The sequence below is a fragment of the Cnephaeus nilssonii genome, assembly GCF_951640355.1.
Source record: "Cnephaeus nilssonii genome assembly, chromosome: 12".
Lineage (NCBI taxonomy): Eukaryota > Metazoa > Chordata > Mammalia > Chiroptera > Vespertilionidae > Cnephaeus > Cnephaeus nilssonii.
This window is the reverse complement of record NC_137083.1, coordinates 35,806,853-35,829,982: the sequence shown is the minus strand read 5'-3', so window position 1 is coordinate 35,829,982 and position 23,130 is coordinate 35,806,853. Positions and strand designations below refer to the sequence as shown.

General features: G+C 39.1%; 1 protein-coding gene across 1 annotated transcript in view; it reads right to left on the bottom strand.

Moving 5' to 3' along the window:
* The window catches only part of SEMA3C (semaphorin 3C), a 174,460-nt gene that overhangs the window by 43,629 nt on the left and 107,701 nt on the right, over positions 1-23,130 (bottom strand). The window contains exons 10-12 of the mRNA XM_079785392.1: positions 21,931-22,000; positions 19,414-19,558; positions 8,715-8,937 (exon numbers count right to left, since the gene is read on the bottom strand). Coding sequence (XP_079641518.1) covers positions 8,715-8,937; positions 19,414-19,558; positions 21,931-22,000 — 438 coding nt within the window. The remainder of the gene's footprint in view (positions 1-8,714; positions 8,938-19,413; positions 19,559-21,930; positions 22,001-23,130) is intronic.

The following is a 23,130-nucleotide window of genomic DNA, read 5'->3' as shown; positions in this document are numbered from 1 at the left end:
TGAGCAGAATAAACTGGTGAATATAATAGAATCAGGGACATAGAAAGGGAGTGGACTGACAATTCTCAGGGTGAAGGGGGCTTGGGGGGTGCAGGAAGAGACTGGACATAAATCGTACACCTATGGATGAGGACAGTGGGAGTGGGGGTAAGGGCATGGGGTGGGGTGGGAACAGGGTGGAGGGGAGCTATGGGGGGGAAAAGAGGAACAACTGTAATAATCTGAACAATAAAGATTTATTTTTTAAAAATAAGGTGAAGTCCTATCCCATTTTTGCATCCTCATCTCTCTCCCCAAATATTACCTCCTTCATTTCTAACTAAATACATGCTAAATAACATTGAGATATATCACATTCATAGGATAAATTCGTGCATAGCTAATTCACACACAAATCTAGTCCGTTCCAAGGCTTTTTGTCACCTTATAGAATGCATCTTGTTCACATGTTAAGACGGGTGATAACTTGTAGATGGGTGAAATTGAGTGATATGACTCAACAAAAGCAATGCCAATGCTAATGTTGAATGTCAATAGCATCTTGACATATGTGGATGAAACTTTTAATTCATAGTAAAATGAGAAAAATAAAAAGAAATTATCTTAACTTCATAAAAGGAAATATTGTAAAGTGACGATGGTAAATGAGGTAGTAATGTGGCAAAGATAAATGTTCACATGCACAGTGTCGGGCATGTGAAATCTGACAGCAAGAATATATATTCTGATTGTATTGTATACTAAATATCTATGTGATCTTAACTTATCCGTGCTTCTGTGCAAACACAGTGAAGGATAAGTGCAACTCATTCACTCATTTATTCAAATAATATCTACTGAGTGACAACTTTGAGTGATGATCTGTTCTAGGGATTGAGCATACAGCTATGAATAAATTATAGAGATATCATTGCCCTCCATGGAGCCTACATTTTTGCAATTCCTCATAGGTTAGTTATAATGGGTAGATGAGATTCAATGACATATCTGGCAAAAGGTAAGCAGTATAAAGAAATTTAATTAGCATCATTATAATCATATATAACTAGAGGCCTGGTGCATAAAATTTGTGCACGGGAGGGTGTCCGTCAGCCCAGCCTGCACCCTCTCCAATCTGGGAACCCCTTGAGGAATGTCCAACTGCCCGCTTGGCCTGGTCACCCCTAACTGCCCTCCCCTGCAGGCTTGATTGCCCCCAACTGCCCTCCCTTGCAGGCCTGGTCCCTCCCAACTGCCCTCCCCTGCTGGTCTGATTGCCCACAACTGCCCTCCCTTGCAGACCTGGCCCCTCCCAACTGCCCTCCCCTGCTGGCCATCTTGTGGTGGCCATCTTGTGTCCACATGGGGGCAGCCATCTTTGACCACATGTGGGCAGCCATCTTGTGTGTTGGAGTGATGGTCAATTTGCATATTACTCTTTTCTTAGATAGGATAAAGAGCTAATATGGTAATTAGAACAGCAGTATGATTGTCTGATGACCTTCCTGACGAAGCTGGGGCTGCGAGGGTCGAGCCCCTTGCATGAATTTCCTGCATCAGGCCTCTAGTAGTAATACAATAAAATAGTAATAAAATTAGAAACCTAACAAATTATACTTATTTGCATAAGTAGAATATTAAATAAATAAATGGTTAATTCAGGCAAGCTAGCAACACTAAAATTTATATGATCATTATATCAGACATTATGTGGTGTTTAAAAGAACATATTTCTGAACAGTAGCTTAAAAGAAAACAATTCCTTTTGAAATATTTTTTTTCAGCAATAAGTCATTATTTACTTATTTATTTATTTAATATATTTTTATTGATTTCAGAGAGAAAGGGAGAGAGAAACATCAATGATGAGAATTATTGATTGGGTGCTTCCTGCACGCCCCCTACTGGGAATCTAGCCCACAACATGGCCCTGACCGGGAATCAAACTGTGACCTCCTGGTTCATACATAGGTTGATGCTTAAACACTGAGCCACACCAGCCAGGCAGTCATATATTTATTTTTAATAAATTATATTTTAAAGGTAAAATTTAAATGAGAACATTTGTCTCTGGATTAGCAATCACTGTATGGGCTATTTTCATTTTTTTCCCTTTTCATATTGCCCTTTTTGCTTCTCTTCTACATGATCAAGCAGTCATCACACCATGATTTATGGTCTTTCTTCTGACAATTCAACCATCAACCATCATTCTACTCTGTTCCATTAATATTTCCTACTGTGAATATCCCTGTGGAATCCTTGGCAAATGCTCAGATGTTTCCAGATTCTGCTTTGGAAAGCAGTGAACCACAATGTCATTAAAAGTCAGTGACTTACAAAGGGATTTGTTCCTTACTCCTAAGAGAAGGGGAAGTCTAGACATTATCCTTAGAGTGACATTCATGCGCAGTTTCCAACTGACAGTAGTATTTTATAAACTCAAATGCCCTGTTTCAGCTATCAAATTTTATGTGGGATATTTTTGGGAGTTATTTAAAAATCAAAATGCCTAGCTTAGCAGTTCAATAAGTGTGTCATTCCAAGAGATGTGACTGCCAAAACTAGTTAGTTACTATGAAGGTAGTTACCTTGTAATGCTGCAAGGCAAACACATTTAGTCTTTAGTCACATTTGTGGCACACTTCAAAACTCCATATTTTCAAAGGACATACTAGAGCCAACATTCCAACTTAGTACTCACCCAGTTAAACAGAAGCTAACAAGAAGTATGAAACCGTATACCATACTATATAAGAATTTTGGCAGAACACCGCATGTATCCTTATATGAAAAAAGCATCATGACATTAAATCATCCTAAACCTCTAACATCCATTCATAAGAATACTCTCATTCTTTCATCAGAAACCACATGTCATTCTGATTCATGTACAGTACTAAAAATATAAATTTGACAGAATGTGTCTGAATCTGACCCAGGCACTTACATGTTTTCATAACTCCAGACGCAAAGGAAAAACAAAAAGAAATGCCTTCACTATGCTGTACAGTCAGCTTTGAAAAGATGCCCTGGATGTGAGAGGAAAGTGGCAAATTTAAAATAGAAATGCTAATCCTCTGGGAGCCCTTGTCTGCTGTTTTCAGTGCTTCCTAAAGATTTAAAAAAAAAAAATTGAAAAGGAGCAAGAAACACAAAAATACTCACAGCCTAAATACCAAGAACCAAAAAAGTAAGAAAAAAAAAAAAAAAAAAGCCACAGACCATCACAAATACTACTAAAGGATAAAATAAATCACTGATTTTAAAATATTTTCTTCAAGCTGTGATCTTTTTTAGAGGGTAGTGGTGATGACTGGATGAAAGAAGGGGAAGAGATTAACCAAATAACATATATGCATAGCCCATGAACACAGACAACAATGTGGTGAAGGCCAGGGGGTGGGGGTGGAGGTGACGAACCTCTGCAATAGTGTCAACAATTAAAATGATGTTTTACCAACAAAAAATAAAAATAGTAAAGATTTTTCCTCCCTTCCTTCCTCCCTTCCTCCCTTCCTCCCTTCCTCCCTTCCTTCCTTCCTTCCTTCCTTCCTTCCTTCCTTCCTTCCTTCCTTCCTTCCTTCCTTTCTCTCTCTTTTCTTTCCTTCCTGTTATTTTATTTATCTACTAGAAGCCCAGTGCACGAAATTCGTGCACGGTGGGGGGTTGTCCCTCAACCCAGCCTGTACCCTCTCCAATCTGGGACTCCTGGAGGGATGTCCGACTGCCCTTTTAGGCCCGATCCTGGTGGGATTGGGCCTAAAAGGGCAGTTGGACATCCCTCTCACAATCCAGGACTGCTGGCTCCCAACTGCTTGCCTGCCTGCCTTCCTGATTGCCCCTAACCGCTTCTGCCTGCCAGCCTGATCACCCCCTAACCACTCTGCTGCCAGCCTGGTTGATGCTTAACTGCTCCCCTGCCAGCCTTTTTGCCCCCAACTTCCCTCCTCTGCCAGCCTGGTCACCCCTAACTGCCCTCTCCTGCAGGGTTGATCACCTCCAACTGCCCTCCCTTGCAAGCCTGGTCCCTCTCAACTGCCCTCCCTTGCAGGCTGGGTGCCTCCCAACTGCCCTCTCCTGCTGGCCATCTTGTGGTGGCCATCTCGTGTCCACATGGGGGCAGGATCTTTGACCACATGGGGGCAGCTATATTGTGTGTTGCAGTGATGATCAATCTGTATATTACTCTTTTATTAAGTAGAGGCCTGGTGCACGGGTGGGGGCCAGCTGGTTTGCCCTGAAGGGTGTCCCGGATCAGGGTGGGGTTCCCTTGGGGCGTGGAGCGGCCTGAGTGAGGGGCCTGTGGTGGTTTGCAGGCCGGCCACGCCCCCTGGCAACCCAAGGGGAGGCCCTGGTATCTGGGATTTATTTTCCTTCTACAACTGAAACTTTGTAGCCTGGGGCGGAGCCAAGCCTGCTGTTCCCTCCGGGGTGGTAGCCATTTCTGTGGCAGTTAATTCACCTTCTACAATTGAAACTTTGTAGCCTTAAGCGGGTGAGCCCAGCCAGGGTGTGAGGAAAGCTTTGCTTCCCCTGTTGCCGCCGGCAACCCTGGCCTGCTCTCTCAAGCTCCATTCTGCCGCCATTTGTTTGAATTTGTTTACCTTCTATAATTGAAACTTTGTAGCTTGAGTGGAGGCTTAGGCCTGCAACGGCTATGGAAAGCTTGGCTTCCTCTGTTACCTAGGAAACCTTGCTCTCTGTGGCTGTAGCCATCTTGGATTGGGGTTAATTTGCATACTCGCCCTGATTGGCTGGTGGGCGTGGCTTGGCTGGTGGGCGTGGCTTATGTAGCGGAATGATGGTTAATTTGCATATTACCATTTTATTAGAGAAGACTAGAGGCCCGGTGCATGAAATTTGTGCACTTGAGGTGGGGGTGCGGGGAGGGTCCCCCAGCCCGGCCTGCACCCTCTCGCAGTCTGGGAGCCCTTGGGGATGTCTGACTGATGGCTTAGGCCCACTCCCTGCCATCAGTCGGACATCCTTAGCGCTGCAGTGGAGGTGGGAGAGGCTCTCGCCACTGCTGCTGTGCTCGCCAGCCATGAGCCGGCCTTCTGGCCAAGCGGTGTTCCCCCTATGGGAGTGCACTGACCACCAGGGGGCAGCTCCTGCATTGAGCGTCTGCCCCTGATGGTTCAATCAATTTACATATTAGCCTTTTATTATATGGGATGTATTTATATCCCTATCTTGGTATCTGGCAGCACACAAAATATAATGGGACAGTCCCATGAGAATAGGCCAGATTATCAGCCTCTCAAACTCAGCCAGAGTAGGCTAATTGTAACAGTTACTAGGCACTGAGCTCACACAGCTACCATGGAGTTTCTGTGGGCTATAGAATCATTCGTAACATTCAAAGTGAATACAGTTACACAATATCATATCTGCATTTCAACACACTGTCACATACATTTTTCCTATGACATCTTCTTTGTCAAGTAATGTCTTCATTAAATTCCCCTGATTTTTCTGTGATGGTCCAGAAGCTATGAGAGCAAGCTTGCCTTATTGTGGCAATAATTGGAGCATCATTATCCTATACAGTAAAAGCATAGTATGCAAATTGTCCCCTTGACTGGGAGTTCTTCTGGGAATTCTACGAGGAAGCGGCAGGTGGCCGTGAGAAGTGAGGGAGTACCCAGCCGGCCGCCACCAGCCACTAGGGACCCTATCAGTGCATGAATTTTGTGCACTGGGCCTCTAGTTTATTTATAACAGCTGAAGGGCTCTTCTTTACCTGAGGATTTGGAGATACCCAAGAAATATTATATCCTACCTAAGACATTTAGATATACAAACCTAAGAAATCCTAGGAATAGTGGTGTATGCTTCCCCCAAGTTCCAGTTCAGAAAAGTATTTTATTTACTTTTAGCAGCAAACAAGCACTGATAATTTTCCTTTAAAGAAATTTTACCAGCAATTCCAGAATTACTTGGGCAGAAAATAGTTTATACCGATATATTGGTTGTTAGAATTTCAGGAAAATTGAAAGCACTCTTTTTAAGTCGTGGTGTTGTCTGATATGACCATGAGAATAAGGTTCAGTGATTAAGTTACTATCTCTTCAGATAGATAATGTTGGGAGAAACATTCCCTATTAGAATACTCTTCAAGAGACTTGTGTGGCTTTGTAAGTGATCATTGGGAAGTTTCCCACTAAAATTAAACATATTCCTAAGTACTATTTTTCAAAATGACACAAATGTTTAAATACCAATGTAAAAAGTATATGTAAAGATGCCAGATACTGATGTGGTCAGAAAAGCAAAGAACTTGTGTAAAAGCATGTTTCTTACTGCCTTTTATCTGAATAAACACTGCTGCACAGTTTATAAGGACTTGGAAATTCCATTCATTAAATTTACATATTTCATGTAGAGTTACTCGAAAAAACAGCCTGGTTATAACATCAGAGTCCACATTAAGACAGGTTTCAATGAGACATTAAGGGAGAGGTTGACTCTAAAATTACCACTTCAGGAAAAAATAAACGTGTTTTTTTTTAATGCAAACTCCACATTGAATGATTTGAGCCAAGGCTAAAAGCAACTCTTTGTAGTCATACTACATCTTTGAAGAACACAGGATATGTGCAAATGGTATTAGCTTTTGAAGTCAGTTATGGATTTGATTACATGAGTAGTAGCGATTGGCAGAGTTATGATTTTCAGTTCATCTTAAGAAATATTTATTGAGCTTACCAGGTACTGTGGAATGACAGATAGAAAATATATGTCAAGGAGAAATAGAACCTTGAGAGGAATGTGCAATAAGAACACAAATATGGAAGACTAGATTAAGCACTGGATAGAGGGTTTTAGAAGTGAATGAAATGAGTTTCAAGTATGGTGTCTAAAATGTTAATGGATCATACAATTTGTGTTATCTAATAATAAGTTGTAAATGCAAATAATGAGCTCAGGAAATTTCAATGATTAGAGATATACATTTGGGATTATAGTTTATTAGAACCAAATGAATGAATAAGATGGCCAAAGAATATATAAAAGGAAGACCATGGAAAGAACCTCCCGGAATGCCCACACTCATGGGCAGGAGAAATGCAAGTTAATGAAGGAAATTGAGAAGGAGCTTCCAGAGAAAAGAGGACTTTTGTAACTTGTGACTGAAACAAGTAAAGAGAGATTCTACAATGCAAAATGATGCAAAGAGGAGATGGAGGTATTTTAATGCATAAAGGCCATTGGATTTTCTTACCTTGGGAGCATTGAAGACCTTGGCAAAACCAGCAGTATAGCAGAGATAGCAATGGGTGAAGGTTAGGTCTAGTTTTATATCCTAGCATAAGGTTTCAAAGCCAAGAATTAAGTGGAGAATAAAATGTAAGAAAAAATGAATTCGAATATAATTGATAAAGAATGGTCTTGGAAATGTCAGGAGGGGATGAAATTAAAAGCAGAGTGGGAATTGGTTAGTCTGGGAGGAAGGCTTATTCCTTGCGTATGGGGTAAGCAATGAAAGGACAAGTGAAAACACAGATATGTCCAAGTGTGGGAGAGGATGCCAAACAGTACATGTCAGAAGCTTCTCAACCTCAGACCAGTATAAGCTGTAATTATATGAGAGTAAAAAATCCATATCTGAGGTTTTAAGTATAATAGTAAACAAGGGTACAATAAGAACTGTATAAGAAAAGCAGACTTGGAAAATTATATTTAGCAAAAAAAAAAAAAAACCACAAAAGTATTCACATCTTAAATTGACTGAAGTTTGAGTGCAATTTCTTCCTTAGCTTGGAATACATATTCCACAGACAACTTTTATTTTATATCCATTTCTTAAACTAGTAGAGAAACTTACCTAACTTCATGGACTAGTTATAATATTGCAACAAGACAAGTAAATAGATTTCATCAATGCCTACACGGTAGTTAGGAATGTTAGAAAAATATTAAGATATTGTTATTTACTGCCTTACAGGCAATATAGCTTCTTGAATTTTTTTTTTTTAGTAGTGGTTCTCAAACTTTTGTGTGCATTAGAATTACCTGGAGGGCTTATTAAAACACAGATGGCTGGGTCTCCTCTCTAGAGTTCCTGGGTTGGAGCCCGAGAATTTGCATTTCTAACAAGTTCTTGGGTGATACTGATTTTGTTCCTCTGGTCTGAAGACCACACTTTGAGAACCACTGCTATAAGGCTAGCCATTCAACAACATGTAGGTCTATAAGCAGGAGTATTTTCATTCAACTTGTCTATTGAAGAAAATTGATAAACTAGAATTCATGAATATATTAAAACAGTATCATCAATACTTTAAAAAATCTGTATTTGGCTTATTAAGTTCACTTTCAAATATTATCTAGAATAGAAGATATCTATCATTATCATTGAAAAGTGGATCCATGTATTTATAAAAATGTCACAAAATTTGCCTTAGTTGGGAAACCACTTACCCATGCTTAAAATGTCTTCCTCTCTTCATTCGGGTCATTATCATTACATTTCACTATAATATGTGCCAGGAGCTATTCTAGGTGCTTTATATATATATTAATCCATTTACACACAACCCTATAAAGCAGTTTATTTTACTTTATCAACTCCAATTTACAGATGTGGAAACTGAGGCATAAAGACATTAACTATCTCACTGATGGTCAGACAGAAATAAACATTGGGGATTTTTGGTTTCAGTATCATAGTATTTACCTATTATACTCGTTTCTACACATTGAAGTATAATTTGAGCTCAACTACTTACCTGTTCCAAGAAACAGGACATGGTATCTACCATCAGCAGCATTCACTCGATCCACAGCTATCTTTGTGTACTTATAGTCAGTGCCTATCCGGACAATCAAGGGCCTTTTGTGGATCGGGTAGATGGAATTGTACATGAGAGGGTGGTTCCGAATGAAAGTGACAACATCATCTGGGAACTCCTTGGTGGTTCGCATATTGGGTGTAAATGCTCCTCCTGGGCACTAAAAAATATTTTTTAAAAACCAAGTTAATAAAATACTTACTTAGTTTCAGTAATGATTAAAAGTCCTCAACTTTTCAAAATATTTAGCTCAAGTTGTTTTTGCTGCCCATTGAAGAGTAAACAACACAACCATATATAGTACCATATAGTACTATCTGTTATAAATGGATATACAAGGTGTATAATTTGACCATTTGAATGAGGCTAAGTCCACTCATTCTATCCTTTTTCTTTTCTGAGAGGAGCTGACACCACCGCGTATATAACTTCTCACCTTCCTCATCCATTACTTTCTTATTTCTTATTCTGTGCCAGATATAGTATTGTTAGAAAAAAAATCATGTGGATATAATCAAATGCTGCTACTGGCTACAATAAATTAGACCATCATTATCAAATTCACTCAGAACTCTAATGTGCAGGAATTTTATTCCATCTGATCCCTTCTCCCAAAAGAGTGTCTCTGAAGATGGAGCTTGGATTGGATGCGGTAAATTAAACCTGACAATTCCGCTCTGAAACTGTCGAAAAAGCCCCAGTGACTTCCATTAATCTTAGAATAAAATCCCAACAGCCTAGCATGGCCTGCAAGCCCCTGTGTGCCTGGCCCACATCTACCACTCCCATTCCAGGTCTTGCTCTTCCGGAGCTTCAGGCATGCTCCCCTCCAGCACCTTGGCACTTATTCCCCATCTGAAACACTCTTCATGCAAGTCCGTGATTTTCTCTGTTACCTCATTCAGTTCTCAGTTGAAAAGTGTCTTCCTTCAAGGTGATGACACATATAAAAATAGCTCCCCTTCTCCATTTCCACTATCTCCTTAGCCTGCTTTACTTTGCTTCAGAGTCCTATTTGCCTAACTCTATATTATATTAGCTGTATATATATTTTAGAGAGAGGAAGGGAGAGAGAAACATCATTGTGAGAAAGAAACATCGATCGGTTGCCTCTTGTACACACCCTGACTAGGGATGGAACCCACAACTTGGGTGTGGGCCCTGACTGGGAATTGAACCTGTGACCCTTCAGTGTACAGGAGGAGGCTCCAACTGAGCCACATCGGCCAGAACAGCTGCTTGGATTTTTACTGTATGTTTCTCTCTCTGGAATGTAAGCTGTGTATTGACCTTAACTGGGTGTATTTTGTTCATTGCTTCACCCTTGGACCTATAACAGAGCTGACAAATAGTACATATTTGACAAAGAGTAGTAAATTATTATATCTGGCATCTAATTTTGGTGCAGGGGCTGTAAGAAACAGGGACCTCTATTCTGGCTAAGAGGGGAAAGATGCAGAGAATCAAGTTCAAAGGGGCAGAGGGAAAGCCAAAATGAGTTCTGAAAAAGGACTGCTGGCCGGCTTCAGCAGTTCTGGGCAGGGAGCATGACAAGGGCTTCTGAGGAGAAGATTCCATTCATAGGGCACCCGAGGCCAAACGCAAGGGTAGGCTGGGAGCTGCTGTAACCTACTCACTAATAGAATCTGAGTGTTAAGTGATATGAGGAAAGCTGTTGGGTATAATTTTATTTTGTCCTCATCTGAGGATCTGTTTATTGATTTTGGAGAGAGAGAGAGAGAGAGAGAGAGAGAGAGAGAGAGAGAGAGAGAAGAGAGAAACATTGATCAGTTGCCTCTGGTTTGCATTTCTACTGGGGATCAAACCCAAAACCTTTTTGGTGCACGAGACCATGCTTCAACCAAATAAGCCGCCCAGCCAGGGCAGTTATAATCATTTAACACATACAAACATTATTTGTCTAACCCTATTAAACACTGGTCAATATCTCTACTTTCTGTGGGAAAAACCCCACAAATAAACATACTTTGTCATATTTTTCTTGAAAAGAAGACTACTGTTCTGGTTTTCATTTGTCTTATTTAAAGAGGTATAAGAAAAAAGGGAAGCAATGCAGCAAGCTTCCTGACCAGTAACAGTGGACACAGCATCTATAGTAAACAGTAACAAACTGGAAAGTTATACCTTATCCAAAGGTGGCGATGAGCATTCATTTACAGCTGATTGCTTCCATGCAGGAATATAAGCCAAGTGCGGCCAGATTTCCAGAGAAGATAGAAATGTGGAATTTTATGTGAAATCTGCCAACATTTTAATGTTGACTCAATGAAAAAAACCAAAAAAACAGTTTTAGGGATCAAATAAAACATGGCAACCTCTGGGTTAGTCCTTGAAACAGCTATCCCATAATGTTAGTGCCTCTGGGCCAGTAGTACCAGACAGACCAACATCTGCAAGGAAGTCTCAGCAAATTACGAATGCGGCCATGTTCACTTAGACTGCGTGATGCTGAATGCACTTTTTAGACTAACTTTGACCAGTTAACATTCCTAGAACTTTTTACAGGGCCAGTAAATATAGCTCTCTTTTTTTGTAGAAAGGCACAAGGAGCAATTAAATTACTTCACTAAGGAGAGATAATGAGACAAGTCATAAAACTAAGCCTCTTATTTGTTATCCCACTAACTAGACTTTCATCTGGGGTTCATATGTTTTTCTTCTGCAAAAAGAGGCCATTATATTTAAATATGAATGTTTATAAATTGCCCACAATGGAGATCAAATGAGGATAAAGAATTTCATTTGAGGGTGTTCTAAACTGATGGATGTGTTTCATACTTCTCAAAAAGTATAGAATTACGGGTGTTTTCTACCCTCATTCTTCATACAAAGTAGAAAAAGGGAAATACATTGCTCACGGAATGAATACATGGAAAGAACAAATGCATGGGCAATTTAAATAGTTCCAGGCCTTCACAAAACGCCACTAATTATGGTCTGGGAAGCTGAGTTGTCTCCTTAAATATTTGCAAGTGCTCTCATTTGTAAGTTCCAGAGAGATCCAAGGTTAGCACATATTACAATTTGTATAATTTCCAGTTAGCAATTATTTTCACGTGTGATAAAGTATTTAAATTATGTCTTATTTAAGGGTTTTACTTCATGATAATTAAAAATCAGGTAAAAATTATGTTGCGGTTGCTCAATACCATAGTTATTAATTATATTTTCTCAAATGTCTACCATTTGGAACTTATATTTATAATATTCACAATGAACATCTTTCTTAGGAACAAGTGACTCCTAGGATAAGTTTACTTCAAAATCACAAAATAATTCTTTTTGACAATAATTAATTTTTCCATTGATTCATGGCATAAACTCTACAGATAAGACAGAATAAATGACAATGATGGTGACCGGAACAAAAATCGATTGCCCTTTGCAGACTATCTGAACTTGAGAGTTTGCTCAGGGTAACACTGCCGAGTGTAAATAAGATGCGATCAACTTAGCCCTCATCTTGTGTCTGTGAAAGCTTGTGTCTTGAAATCTAAAGATAATATAACATCTGTGCGCTACCATAAAATAAAGCCTTTGTCCATTAATTAGGCGAGTGTCTCATTCCTCAGAAGGATAATTTTACTCCACAAACAGTCATTAAGTAATTTTGGTTAAACTTTTCCTTTAAGTGTTTGTTTTTCTCCAGTTCTGGCTTTCTGTCTATCAAGCAGTGATAAGCACTCCTTTTCTCAGTAAAGACATTTTAAGTGTTTTGATTACTAAAGTGTTAGGTGAGATGCTAGGGACAATAAGAATGCCATGTTAAGAAGTGTCAACAATTGTTGCCCTTACTTAATTTCGTTCCTGTTCCCAGGTATTACTGTGCATTGCTGACCTCTGATGTTCCTAAATGTTCTTGTACTCATCACATCCATTCTACTAGTTTTCATCATTAATATATTCTATATTAATTCATATGTCCATTCTCTGGATAGCTTTTGATCCAAGAAGCATTTTGACGTGCCCAGTAGAAAAATTAAGAATAAAAAGCTGCAACTGTCTTCCAGACACAAGTATTCTGGTAAGAAGGACGGACATAGTCAAAGCAAAATAACAAGACACAGAAAAGTAATTCAAGACAAATATAAAATAAATAAGAGAGCTCGATTCATAATCAATTGCCATATATGTTTAAGAGTCAAAAATTTTAAGGGGCACATCTGCAATACTTTCAACAATAAAGATAATTTTTAAAAAAAAGAATAAAAAATGTTAAACACATTTAGAATAGTGGAGCACTTAAGGCCGCGAGGGTCAGTGATGTGGTTTAGAGATACGTAAACAAAGTTTGGAGTATTTAAAGAATTGTAATTTCTGGGGCATTGTTGGGTCATGGAACACAAAGTGGAGAAAAGAAGTAACAGCTGAGGCTGAAAACAGCAGAAAATAAATGCAAAACTAGTCAGAGAAGGAGTTATTGGCACGGTCAAGGGGAGCTTGACCTAACACTTGAAAGATGAGTGGTAAATGGATAAATAGATGGACTTAGAAACATTCCAGAAACTGGGCTAGTTACTAGCATTGGTCTATAAAACTTGTATTCTGAGGAAACTGACCTCATGTTTAGACCCTTGGTAATCTAGAGCCTGTATTTAAAGCCCAAACAATTACATAAAGTATTGCACTTAATGCACCAGCTGGCCCTCTTCTTCCTCACATTTCCCTCCACTTCTGAAAGAACCCCCTGCTCAGTCCTGCTAGGCCATGCAGAGCTTCGAGGGCTCACTTATTCTTTTCTTTCTTTGTCTTGTAATGTGTAGTGTAACCTTTCCCTGAGACATCCTTCCTTACCTATCCAACTAATTCACATCCAACTGCCCTACAGAATGAGTTCAACTCATATATTTTTACACTAGCGGCCTGGTGCACAAAATTCATGTATGGGGAGGTGTGTCTCTTAGCCCAGCCTGCACCCTCTCCAATCTGGGACCCCTCGAGGGATGTCCAACTGCCCATTTAGGCCCGGTAGGATCGGGCCTAAATGGGCAGTTGAATATCCCTCTCACAATCCAGGACTGCTGGCTCCCAATGGCTCACCTTTCTGCCTTCCTGATTGCCCCTAACCGCTTCCGTCTGCCAGCCTGATCACCCCTACCCACTCCCCTGCCAGCCTGATTCATACCTAACTGCTCCCCTGCCAGCCTGTTTGCCTCTATCTGCCCTCCCCTGCAGGCCTGGTCACCACTAACTTCCCTCCCCTGAAGGCCTGGTCACCCCTAACTGCCCTCCCCTGCAGGCCTGGTCCTTCCCAACTGCTCTCCCCTACAGGCCTGGGTCCTCCCAAACTGCCCTTCCCTGCAGGCTCGGTTGCCCCCAATTTCCCTCATCTGTCAGCCTGGTCACCCCTAACTGCCCTCCCCGACAGGTTTGATCACCTTCAAATGCCCTCCCTTGCAGGCCTGGTCCTCCCAACTGCCCTCCCTTGCTAGCCATCTTGTGGTGGCCATATTGTGTCCAAATGGGGGGAGCCATCTTTGACCACATGGGGCAGCCATCTTGTGTGTTGGAGTGATGGTCAATTTGCATATTACTCTTTTATTAGATAGGATAGAGACCTGGTGCATGGGTGGGGGCCAGCTGGTTTGCCCTGAAGGGTGTCCCGTATCAGGGTGGGGGGTGGCCTGGGCGAGGGTCCTGTGGTGGTTTGCAGTCTGGCCATGCCCTCTGGCAACCCAAGCAGAGGTCCTGGTATCTGGGATTTATTTATCTTCTATAATTGAAAGTTTGAAGTCTTGAGCGGAGGCCTAGGCTGGCCAGGGTGTGCGGAAAGCTTGGCTTCCTCCATTACTGGGGAATCCCAAGCCTCCTGCTTGGTCTGTGGCCACAGCCATCTTGGTTGGGTTAATTTGCATACTCAGTCCTGATTGGCTGGTGGCCATGGCTTGTGGGTATAGTGGAGTAATGGTTAATTTGCATATTACTCTTTTATTATATAGGATGCCTTCCCAAACAAGGCTGATGGACAATCACTCCTCCAGCCTGCAATATTTATTGTCTATTTTATTCATGTGTTTTTTTGGTTTTGTTTTTTTCAATCCTCACTCAAGGATATGCTTTTTATTGATTTTAGACAGAGAGAGAGAGAGAGAGAGAGAGAGAGAGAGAGAGAGAGAGAGAGAAGAAGAAGAAGAAGAAGAAGAAGAAGAAGAAGAAGAAGAAGAAGAAGAACTCAATGTATTGATGTGAGAGAGAAATACTGATCGGTTGCTTCCCCTAAGTTCCCTTACACAGGGTGGAAGCTGAAACCCAGTTATGTGCCCTGACCAGAGAATCAAACCCATGACCTCCTGGTGCATGGGACAATGCTCCAACCACCTGAGCCATACCAGCCAGGCCTATTCATACATTGTGAATGAACTGAAAAAGTATGCAATTTGAATTTTCATGTCTACATGCCCTATCCTATCTAATAAAAGATTAATATGCAAATTGACCATCACTCCAACATACAAGATGGCTGCCCCCATGTGGTCAAATATGGCCACCTCCATGTGGTCAAAGATGGCTGCCCCATGTGGACACAAGATGGCTGCCACAAGATGGCCAGCAGGGGAGGGCAGTTGAGAGAGACCAGGCCTACAAGGGAGGGCAGTTGGGGGCGATCAGGCCTGCAGGGGAGGGCAGTTAGGGGTGAATGGGCCAGCAGAGGAGGGCAGTTGGGGGGAACCAGGCCTGAAGAGGAGGGCAGTTGGGGGGAACCAGGCTGGTAAGGGAGGGCAGTTATGGGTGACCGGGCCAGCAGGGGAAGGCAGTTAGGGGCAATAGGGCTGCAGGGGAGTAGTTAGGGTGTGAATAGGCTGGCAGGCAGAAGCAGTTAGGGGCAATTAGGCAGGCAGGCAGGTGAGCGGTTAGGAGCCAGCAGTCCTGGATTGTGAGAGGTATCCCAGATTGGAGAGGGTGCAGGCTGGGCTGAAGGAACCCCCCGCTCCCACCCCCCGTGCATGAATTTTGTGCATTGGGCCTCTAGTGTGTTTAATATTATTAAAAACTTCATTAATGTTTTCAAACATCTAAGAGACATAGAAATACTTCTAATGTAAGAACAACAGGCTGATGCATGTAATCAATAAAAATGCTAGCAATCAACTTCTCTTTTTCTTGCCAGCACTATCTGGATTGAGAATTTTTTGTGCTCTTTTGCTATACCAGGTACCAGACCTGGTCAAAGCAACATGATTGAAACCGATGGTTCTGCTCCATTTCTAAATAGATATTAAAACTGAACACTTTTATTAGGCTCTGTTTTAACAGCCTAGCATGTGCAAACACAATCTTCTGCAGAAGCTTTGTACACATTGCAACGGGATCATGTAATATGTTAGCTCAGCCACAGAGAGAATCTGCAATCTTTGACTGCCCTTTGCAACATTCCAAAGGTGTCTTGTTTCTTCCAAAAACTTGAATTACTTATGGAAAAACATTATGACACAATTGTCAGGCTTCTTCCTACTGACTTAGACTTGCTGGTTGTGGCAGTTTGCTAACACAGCTATCAGTTCTGTTTTAAATGAAGCACCTACAGGAAACATTACAATGAGGGTATAAGATTTCTGCCAGTGTTATTTCTTTAAGAATCTGGTTATATATTTATGAAGTTGACCTGGCAACTGGACTACTGTGTATGGAAATAAAGTATGGCAATCACAGTTGATCCTTCATTGGGAGGATTTCAGAGGCAACATTCTTAACCCTAGAGAAGAGGGAATGCTCTGGGTCACTTGGCTGTAGGTCTTCTGGCTCCATGAATGGGATATGAAATCCTGGAAGCGCAGGGAAGAGACAGACACTGGCCACTCTGAGCCAGAGAGCTGACTCCGTGGTGTGTTGTTCAGTAAAGGGTGGAGGGACCGAGTCTTCAGGGAGGAATGCTTTCCTGGGAGGAGTTCCAGAGGTCGTTCCTCCACCCTGCCTCTTTGGTTCCCGAAGGTTCACTCATTTGACTTTTTTAATTTAAAAGAGCTGCTCTTTTTCTCAGCACCAGATGTAAGAAAGCCCATTATAGAAATATGTCTCAAGTACTGATTACTCCCTTTTTTTTTCACGGAGTCAGCTCCAGATGCTCATTGCTAAGCCCGGGCTTCTTCCACACTGCTTTAGAACAGGGAAAAGAAAATGCTCATCTGTAGGAGCTTGGGAACAGTGAGAGTGGGCCTGCTGGCAGGCTTTTCTAGTTTCACATCACTTTACTGTTTTACTAAAAAGGGTTTCTCCGTCCCCACCTTTTATGTAGAATAACTGCTATCTGACGTGAGGGGTTCTCGCACTGTGATGCTCAGTGTCCCTTTGATCTGGGTGAAGAGTCTGATGAGCACTGGGACAAGGGAGGTTTCAGGGGGGAAAAAAATTCCTGATTTGTAGTATTTGCCAATTTCCACAGTGCAAATACTCCCACAATGCTGTTTTCAAGTTATTAGCATGATGTCCTTACTTGAGACAAGGTGCACTGTTCTGATCAGCTGGACCCCCAACACACTCATTGCAGCTCTGCGGCCATGAACCCTGATTAAATTAGTGTTGCTAGCTTTTATCTGCTTTATTGGTTTATCCAAGGGATTTCTCTTAAGGTATCATTTGAGTTTACAAATCTTCTGAACTATATCCCATATATGTGCTATTCAAAGAGAAATGGATAAAAGTTTACACCATCAGCCCTGGCCGGTATGGCTCAATTAGTTGGAACGTTGTCCCATGTCCTGGAAGGTGGTAGATTGGATTCCCAGTCAGGGCACATACCCTGGTCAAGCTCATGTGGCTGGCAGCTGATCAATGTTTCTCTCTCTTTATTTCTCAAAAACAATAAAATATATATATATTTTTAAGTATATGTAATGACAACCACCTCTAAATTTTCTGTATTATGGTGAAGCAATGACTTGGTCAACTTCAAATATCAAGTAATTCTCAAAAATGTGATTTACCTCTGAATACATTATCAGTGAGTCACCTGGAAATGCAAGAAATACTGTAAGTGAAAAAATGAGCACTTTTGAGTTACAACGGAATTTGAAAGTTGCTCAATTCCCCCTTTACTTGCCCCTCTCTTATGTAATGTCTGGTTTTTATCCAACACTCCCTAAACTGAGGTATCTTAAGATGGATATATCTCTTGACTTCTTTTTCTTATGTTATACAAAATAATTAAATGTTTTTATTTTCCCCTCTTTTGTTGAGCTATGAGCATCATAAAGAGGTAATTTAAAAGGAGATTATGAATTCTATGATAAGACTGTGTTGCCAGCCATAATTGAGTATGGTTTTTTAAATTTATTTTTGTCATGGATTAGTAGCAATGCTGATAATCTTTCCAAAGTTAATTAAAAGTTAATTTGCTAATAAAATGATTAATCTTTCAGGTTCCTAACAGGAAACCAAACTTGATCCCTTTTAGTTTGAATAAATAAGTTCTTTAAAATCTTTGCAAATAATTTTTTCTATTGTAAAAAAAAATTGACTACAGTATAATTTAAGATGATATAAAAGTAAGGGAGTAAATAATACTTTGTAAATAAACTTTAATAGTAACGCAAAAACAAAGTGGATCAACAATTGGTAAAAATGATGTGGAATGGAAATCTGAAAGCATACTGGCAAAGGGAATTTCATATTCAAGTTAAAAGAAAAAAACTTTTAAAAAGTAAATATTATTTTAACGACTATATTTTAACTTTGTCCATAAAATCATTCAATCATTCTTTACTTACATACACTCTGACTCTATTCTATGAAAGCACAGACAAAGGAAAATGATATTTCTCTTGATGTCAATTGTGTAACATCTACATCTCCTATCAATCAGTACACTGCATGACATTTTACAGAGACAGAAACTAATCAGTGTTCTAGCATGCAAGGCAGCACTATTATGGGTCAAATAAAAAACTAATAGTAGGACTGTGGTCACTGTTGTCCTAGAAACTTTTCAATTCCAATCTGCCAGTGCACTTCCTACAACTTCACCTGAAAAAAAGTTAGTTTTAATGTGCTCTTTAATATTATTAATATTGCAAGACTCAGATATATTTGTATGCCTTGAAACTTTACAGTTTATAAATTGTTTGAATTGTAACATCACTTTCACTGTAATTATTTACTCACACATACCATTTTCTATGAGCAATAACAACATATACGTTTAAAATAAATATACCCCCTTAAAATGGAAATATCTCCACATGATTTATCTCTAAACTAATTCTCACCTGGTTATTTCTTCACTAAAATAGATGAGATTCCTTAATATAAAGAAGAGTTGTGAAAAGCAACTAGCATCCAAATTCTTAGGTTGCCACCAAAAGGTTAACACTTTCCAAGCTATGGTTTTTATGTCAATACAATTAGGAAAATATCTCTGCCCTCATGCATACATACCCAGTGGCCTTGAAATCTAAATAAGATTTATTAGCAACAGCATTTAGGAAAAAAATATAGAGAGTGCTATAACATATATAACATGTTTGGAAAATCCCAAATCTGGGAAGCTATGACCTGAAAAATTATAACGAATATACCAGTAGGTCTATGGTTGTATTTAATGACTGTCAAATTGATTTACATTATTAAATTCCATTTTTTTCAAAAGCAAAATAACAAAGAAATTTTTCTGGATACTTACAGTTCCAGGGCGAGGATATGGAATTCTACCCTGATAGGAAATCAGCTGATGATTTGGCCCTTCTTTGTGGGCAAAAGGACCATTAAACACAGTCTGTATATCAGATAAATGATACACGCACACTGCTGATCCTTTAAAAACTGAGCTAAAAAAATGAAAACAGAAAGAGATCCATTTTCTGATTATTTTAATTTAAACACGATTTTAAAAATAGATGGCAAAATTCCTAATAAAAAGTTGATATAATTCTTCATGAAGAAGTTAAATTTTATGGTACACATTGTAAAGCTAAAAAGCTTCTACTATTTTGAAATAAGCCATTGACACATAAAGCGTTAAGACATTTAATTCATTCATGAATGTAATAGACAATAAGTTATAGAAAAGTTCTTAATGTTTCCGTAATATAGTATACATTAAAGAAGTTTCTAACTAGTTTATCTTAGAAACAAAAAATTAATTGATTTATTTAAAATATGAATTTGAATTCTAAATCACTATCAATACTATTATAATTTAACTGACAGAAACAAATTTCATTAATAAGAGAATATCATATCTCTTTGTCTTGGCTTTTAATGTGAGAGTGTTCTTACAGGTTATCCTAAATAGTATTGGAAAAGTCTGAATCATCATTATTTATGTACTTTCTCTGCTAGTCACAGAAAAAAAAAGAGGATCCAAAAAGATTCAGTAAGTTACCTTTAGTCAGTAAAATCCCATAAACTTAGATTGGATCCCTAATGAAAACTACTGGCATTGTCACTAAGGCAGATCGACTGAAACCAACTTTTCTCCAACTCATGTATTTCTCTTAAATTAGATGCATAATGGAAAACTTAGATGGCCAATGAAAACTCATATGCCCATTGAAAAAACAAGGTATATTATTAATTACTAGAGGCCCAGTGAATGAAATAATGCACAAGTAGGGTCCCTAGGCCAAGCCTGGCCTCCGTCACATGGCCTCTGCTGCCCTGCGATGCTACGTGATGTTCCCCGTCCTGGGACACTCCACGGTGCTCACGGCTGCTGCCCCTTGACTGCTCTGCGAGGCTCCCCGGACTTGCAAATGCTCCGTGAAACTCCCCCCACCCCGTGACTACTCCACCAGGCTCCCCCTGCCCCTGGACTGCTCCACAAAACTCCCCCTGGCTGCTGCATCACCCCGCCCATGGTGAGCAGCTCGGGGGCAAGGGGGCGCTGGGAGGGTGGGACTGACAGGTGCTCCATGTACCTCCTGGTGACCGGTTGTTTGGTCGTTACAGCGTTACAACCACTGAGTTTTTATTATATAGATTAACATTAATAATCAGAAATGACTTTAAATTTTTCAATCTTAAAGCTATTGGTATGGGGAAAACAGAAACTAGGAAAATATTTTTTTGAAACAAACATTTTCTTCTTAAGAATTTGGTTATTGATTTTCTTTGCTGAATTCTTTGCTAGTTAAATCAAACTACTTTCTTGGTTAGAAAAGAAGTTAAACTTATCCCAAAGGACATCTTTTTAGATATCTTTTAAGGGCAAATGTAAATATGATGTATAACCAGTATCCTTGTGGTTTTATTTTTCATTGAATGGCTATAGTTTACAATCATATCATGTTTCCCTCACTAGAAAATAATACTAAAATTTCTAAATTTTCACTTTGTAATTGATTGTCTAATGAAAGGGACCCAGTAGATTCTGCATTGACCATGTCTCAGCTGAGATATTGTATTGAGTTCTGAGTAACATTCCTAAGGTAAAATAAAAAAAAAAATGTGTGTAGGAAATGGTGAGGATATGATGAATATGATAATTGGGATTAGGCATTCTAGAGAATGAGAAAATATTAAATATATTTTCAAATATGTGAAATACTGCCACATAGAACATAAAAATGTTCAGTATTTTGCTAGTTTCTAAGTAATCACCTTAGATTGCTCTAGAAGTAAAAGTTGTTTAATAGAAATTCAAAAAGTTCTATTTCTAGTCTTCAAATTATTTCCTTAAAACAAAACATCATATATACTTTATTCTGCATTTTAATTCATATTTTTCTTTCTTTGAGAAAACATCATATAATCATTATAAATACTCTGTACAAAACTGTTTTGAAAGCATTAATTCAGCTTATAAGCAAAAGTAACAAAACAGGAAGGTTAGATCCTTAATGCTAGGCGAAATTAAAAGTTGAAAAGAGCCTTGGCTCGTGTGGCTCAGTTGGTTGGAGCATTGTCCCATTTCCCGAAAGGTCTCGGGTTCGATTCCTGATCAGGGCATATACCCTGGTTTTAGGTTCAATACCCAGTCAGGGTGCATGTGGTAGGTAACCAATCAATGTTCATTAGCATATTGATATTTAACTCTCTATCTCTAGCCTCTCCCTTCCTTTCTAAAATCAATAAAAGCATGTCCTCGAGTGATGATTTAAAAAGTATTAAAAAATTGAAAAGAATTCTTTAGCAATAATTACTATTGCTCAATAAAGTTTATTGTTTAAGTCATAAGATATAATTGTTTAATAATTACCTTGATGTTGTAAAAATGCCATACACTAGTGTTGTCCTTGGGTTATCAGTTTCAAGCAGAAATACATCCTCTATAAACAAGAAATATCATTTTTAAGTTCCAAAATATTAACTGTATTTTTAAAATTTACCCTAAGGAAATAACTTAAACTATGAAAAGAATTCAGAAAGAGATTCCTGCAGCATCATTCCAATTCTAAAACTAAATGAATTAAATTATAGGCACATGGTAAAATAAATTAAATAAAATGTCATACAACCACTAACAGGATTTATGAAGACTGTGACTTTATGGAAACCATGCTAATAAAATAATATTAAGTGGAAAAGGCACAATGGAATATAAGATGAACTAGAACCATGTAACATTAAACTATTTCTGCTGCTTTTTTTCTCTGTATTTTCTAAATATCCTTTAATGATTATATACATTTTTCAGAGGTAGGGTTAGAAGTTCTGACATGGAAGAAAACTTTTGCACAGGGACTTTTTTCTTCATACAAAATAAGAACTTTTTTGGCTTATGGTCAAGTTGTTAGTGATATTTTTAATTAACAATTCCTCTGACAATAAGAAGTTTAAAGTATATTAAGCAAAGACAATGGTATAGACCAGTGGTCGGCAAACTCATTAGTGAACAGAGCCAAATATCAACAGTACAACGATTGAAATTTCTTTTGAGAGCCAAATTTTTTAAACTTAAACTATATAGGTAGGTACATTGTTATTAACTTAATTAGAGTACTCCTAAGCTGGCCTTCGCTAAAAACTCAAGGGGCCAAAGAGCCGCATGTGGCTCGCGAGCCGCAGTTTGCCCACCACTGGTATAGACAATAAAGTAAGGTAATAACCAACAAAACCTGGGAGTAACTTTCTGATAGAAAACTGCAATTAATAAACAATTGCTATGATTACAAGAAATGTCTATTTTTAGTGACATTTTTGCAAATAAAATTCTTGCTGAGGAATACAAAGAAAGAGGTATTTATTTGAAATTCACAGTGGATTTAGGAATATATCATGGAGAATTCAATGAACTAAATGTTTCGGCAATGCATTCAGATAGAAAACAAATTTTAAAAATACTTAAGAAATTTATTGAGAGTATCCACATCATTACTTCAAATTGACATATTGTTTATGCTGAAAACATCCATGTAAAATACATCCTCTCCTGAGAGTTTATTATTACATTTTACAA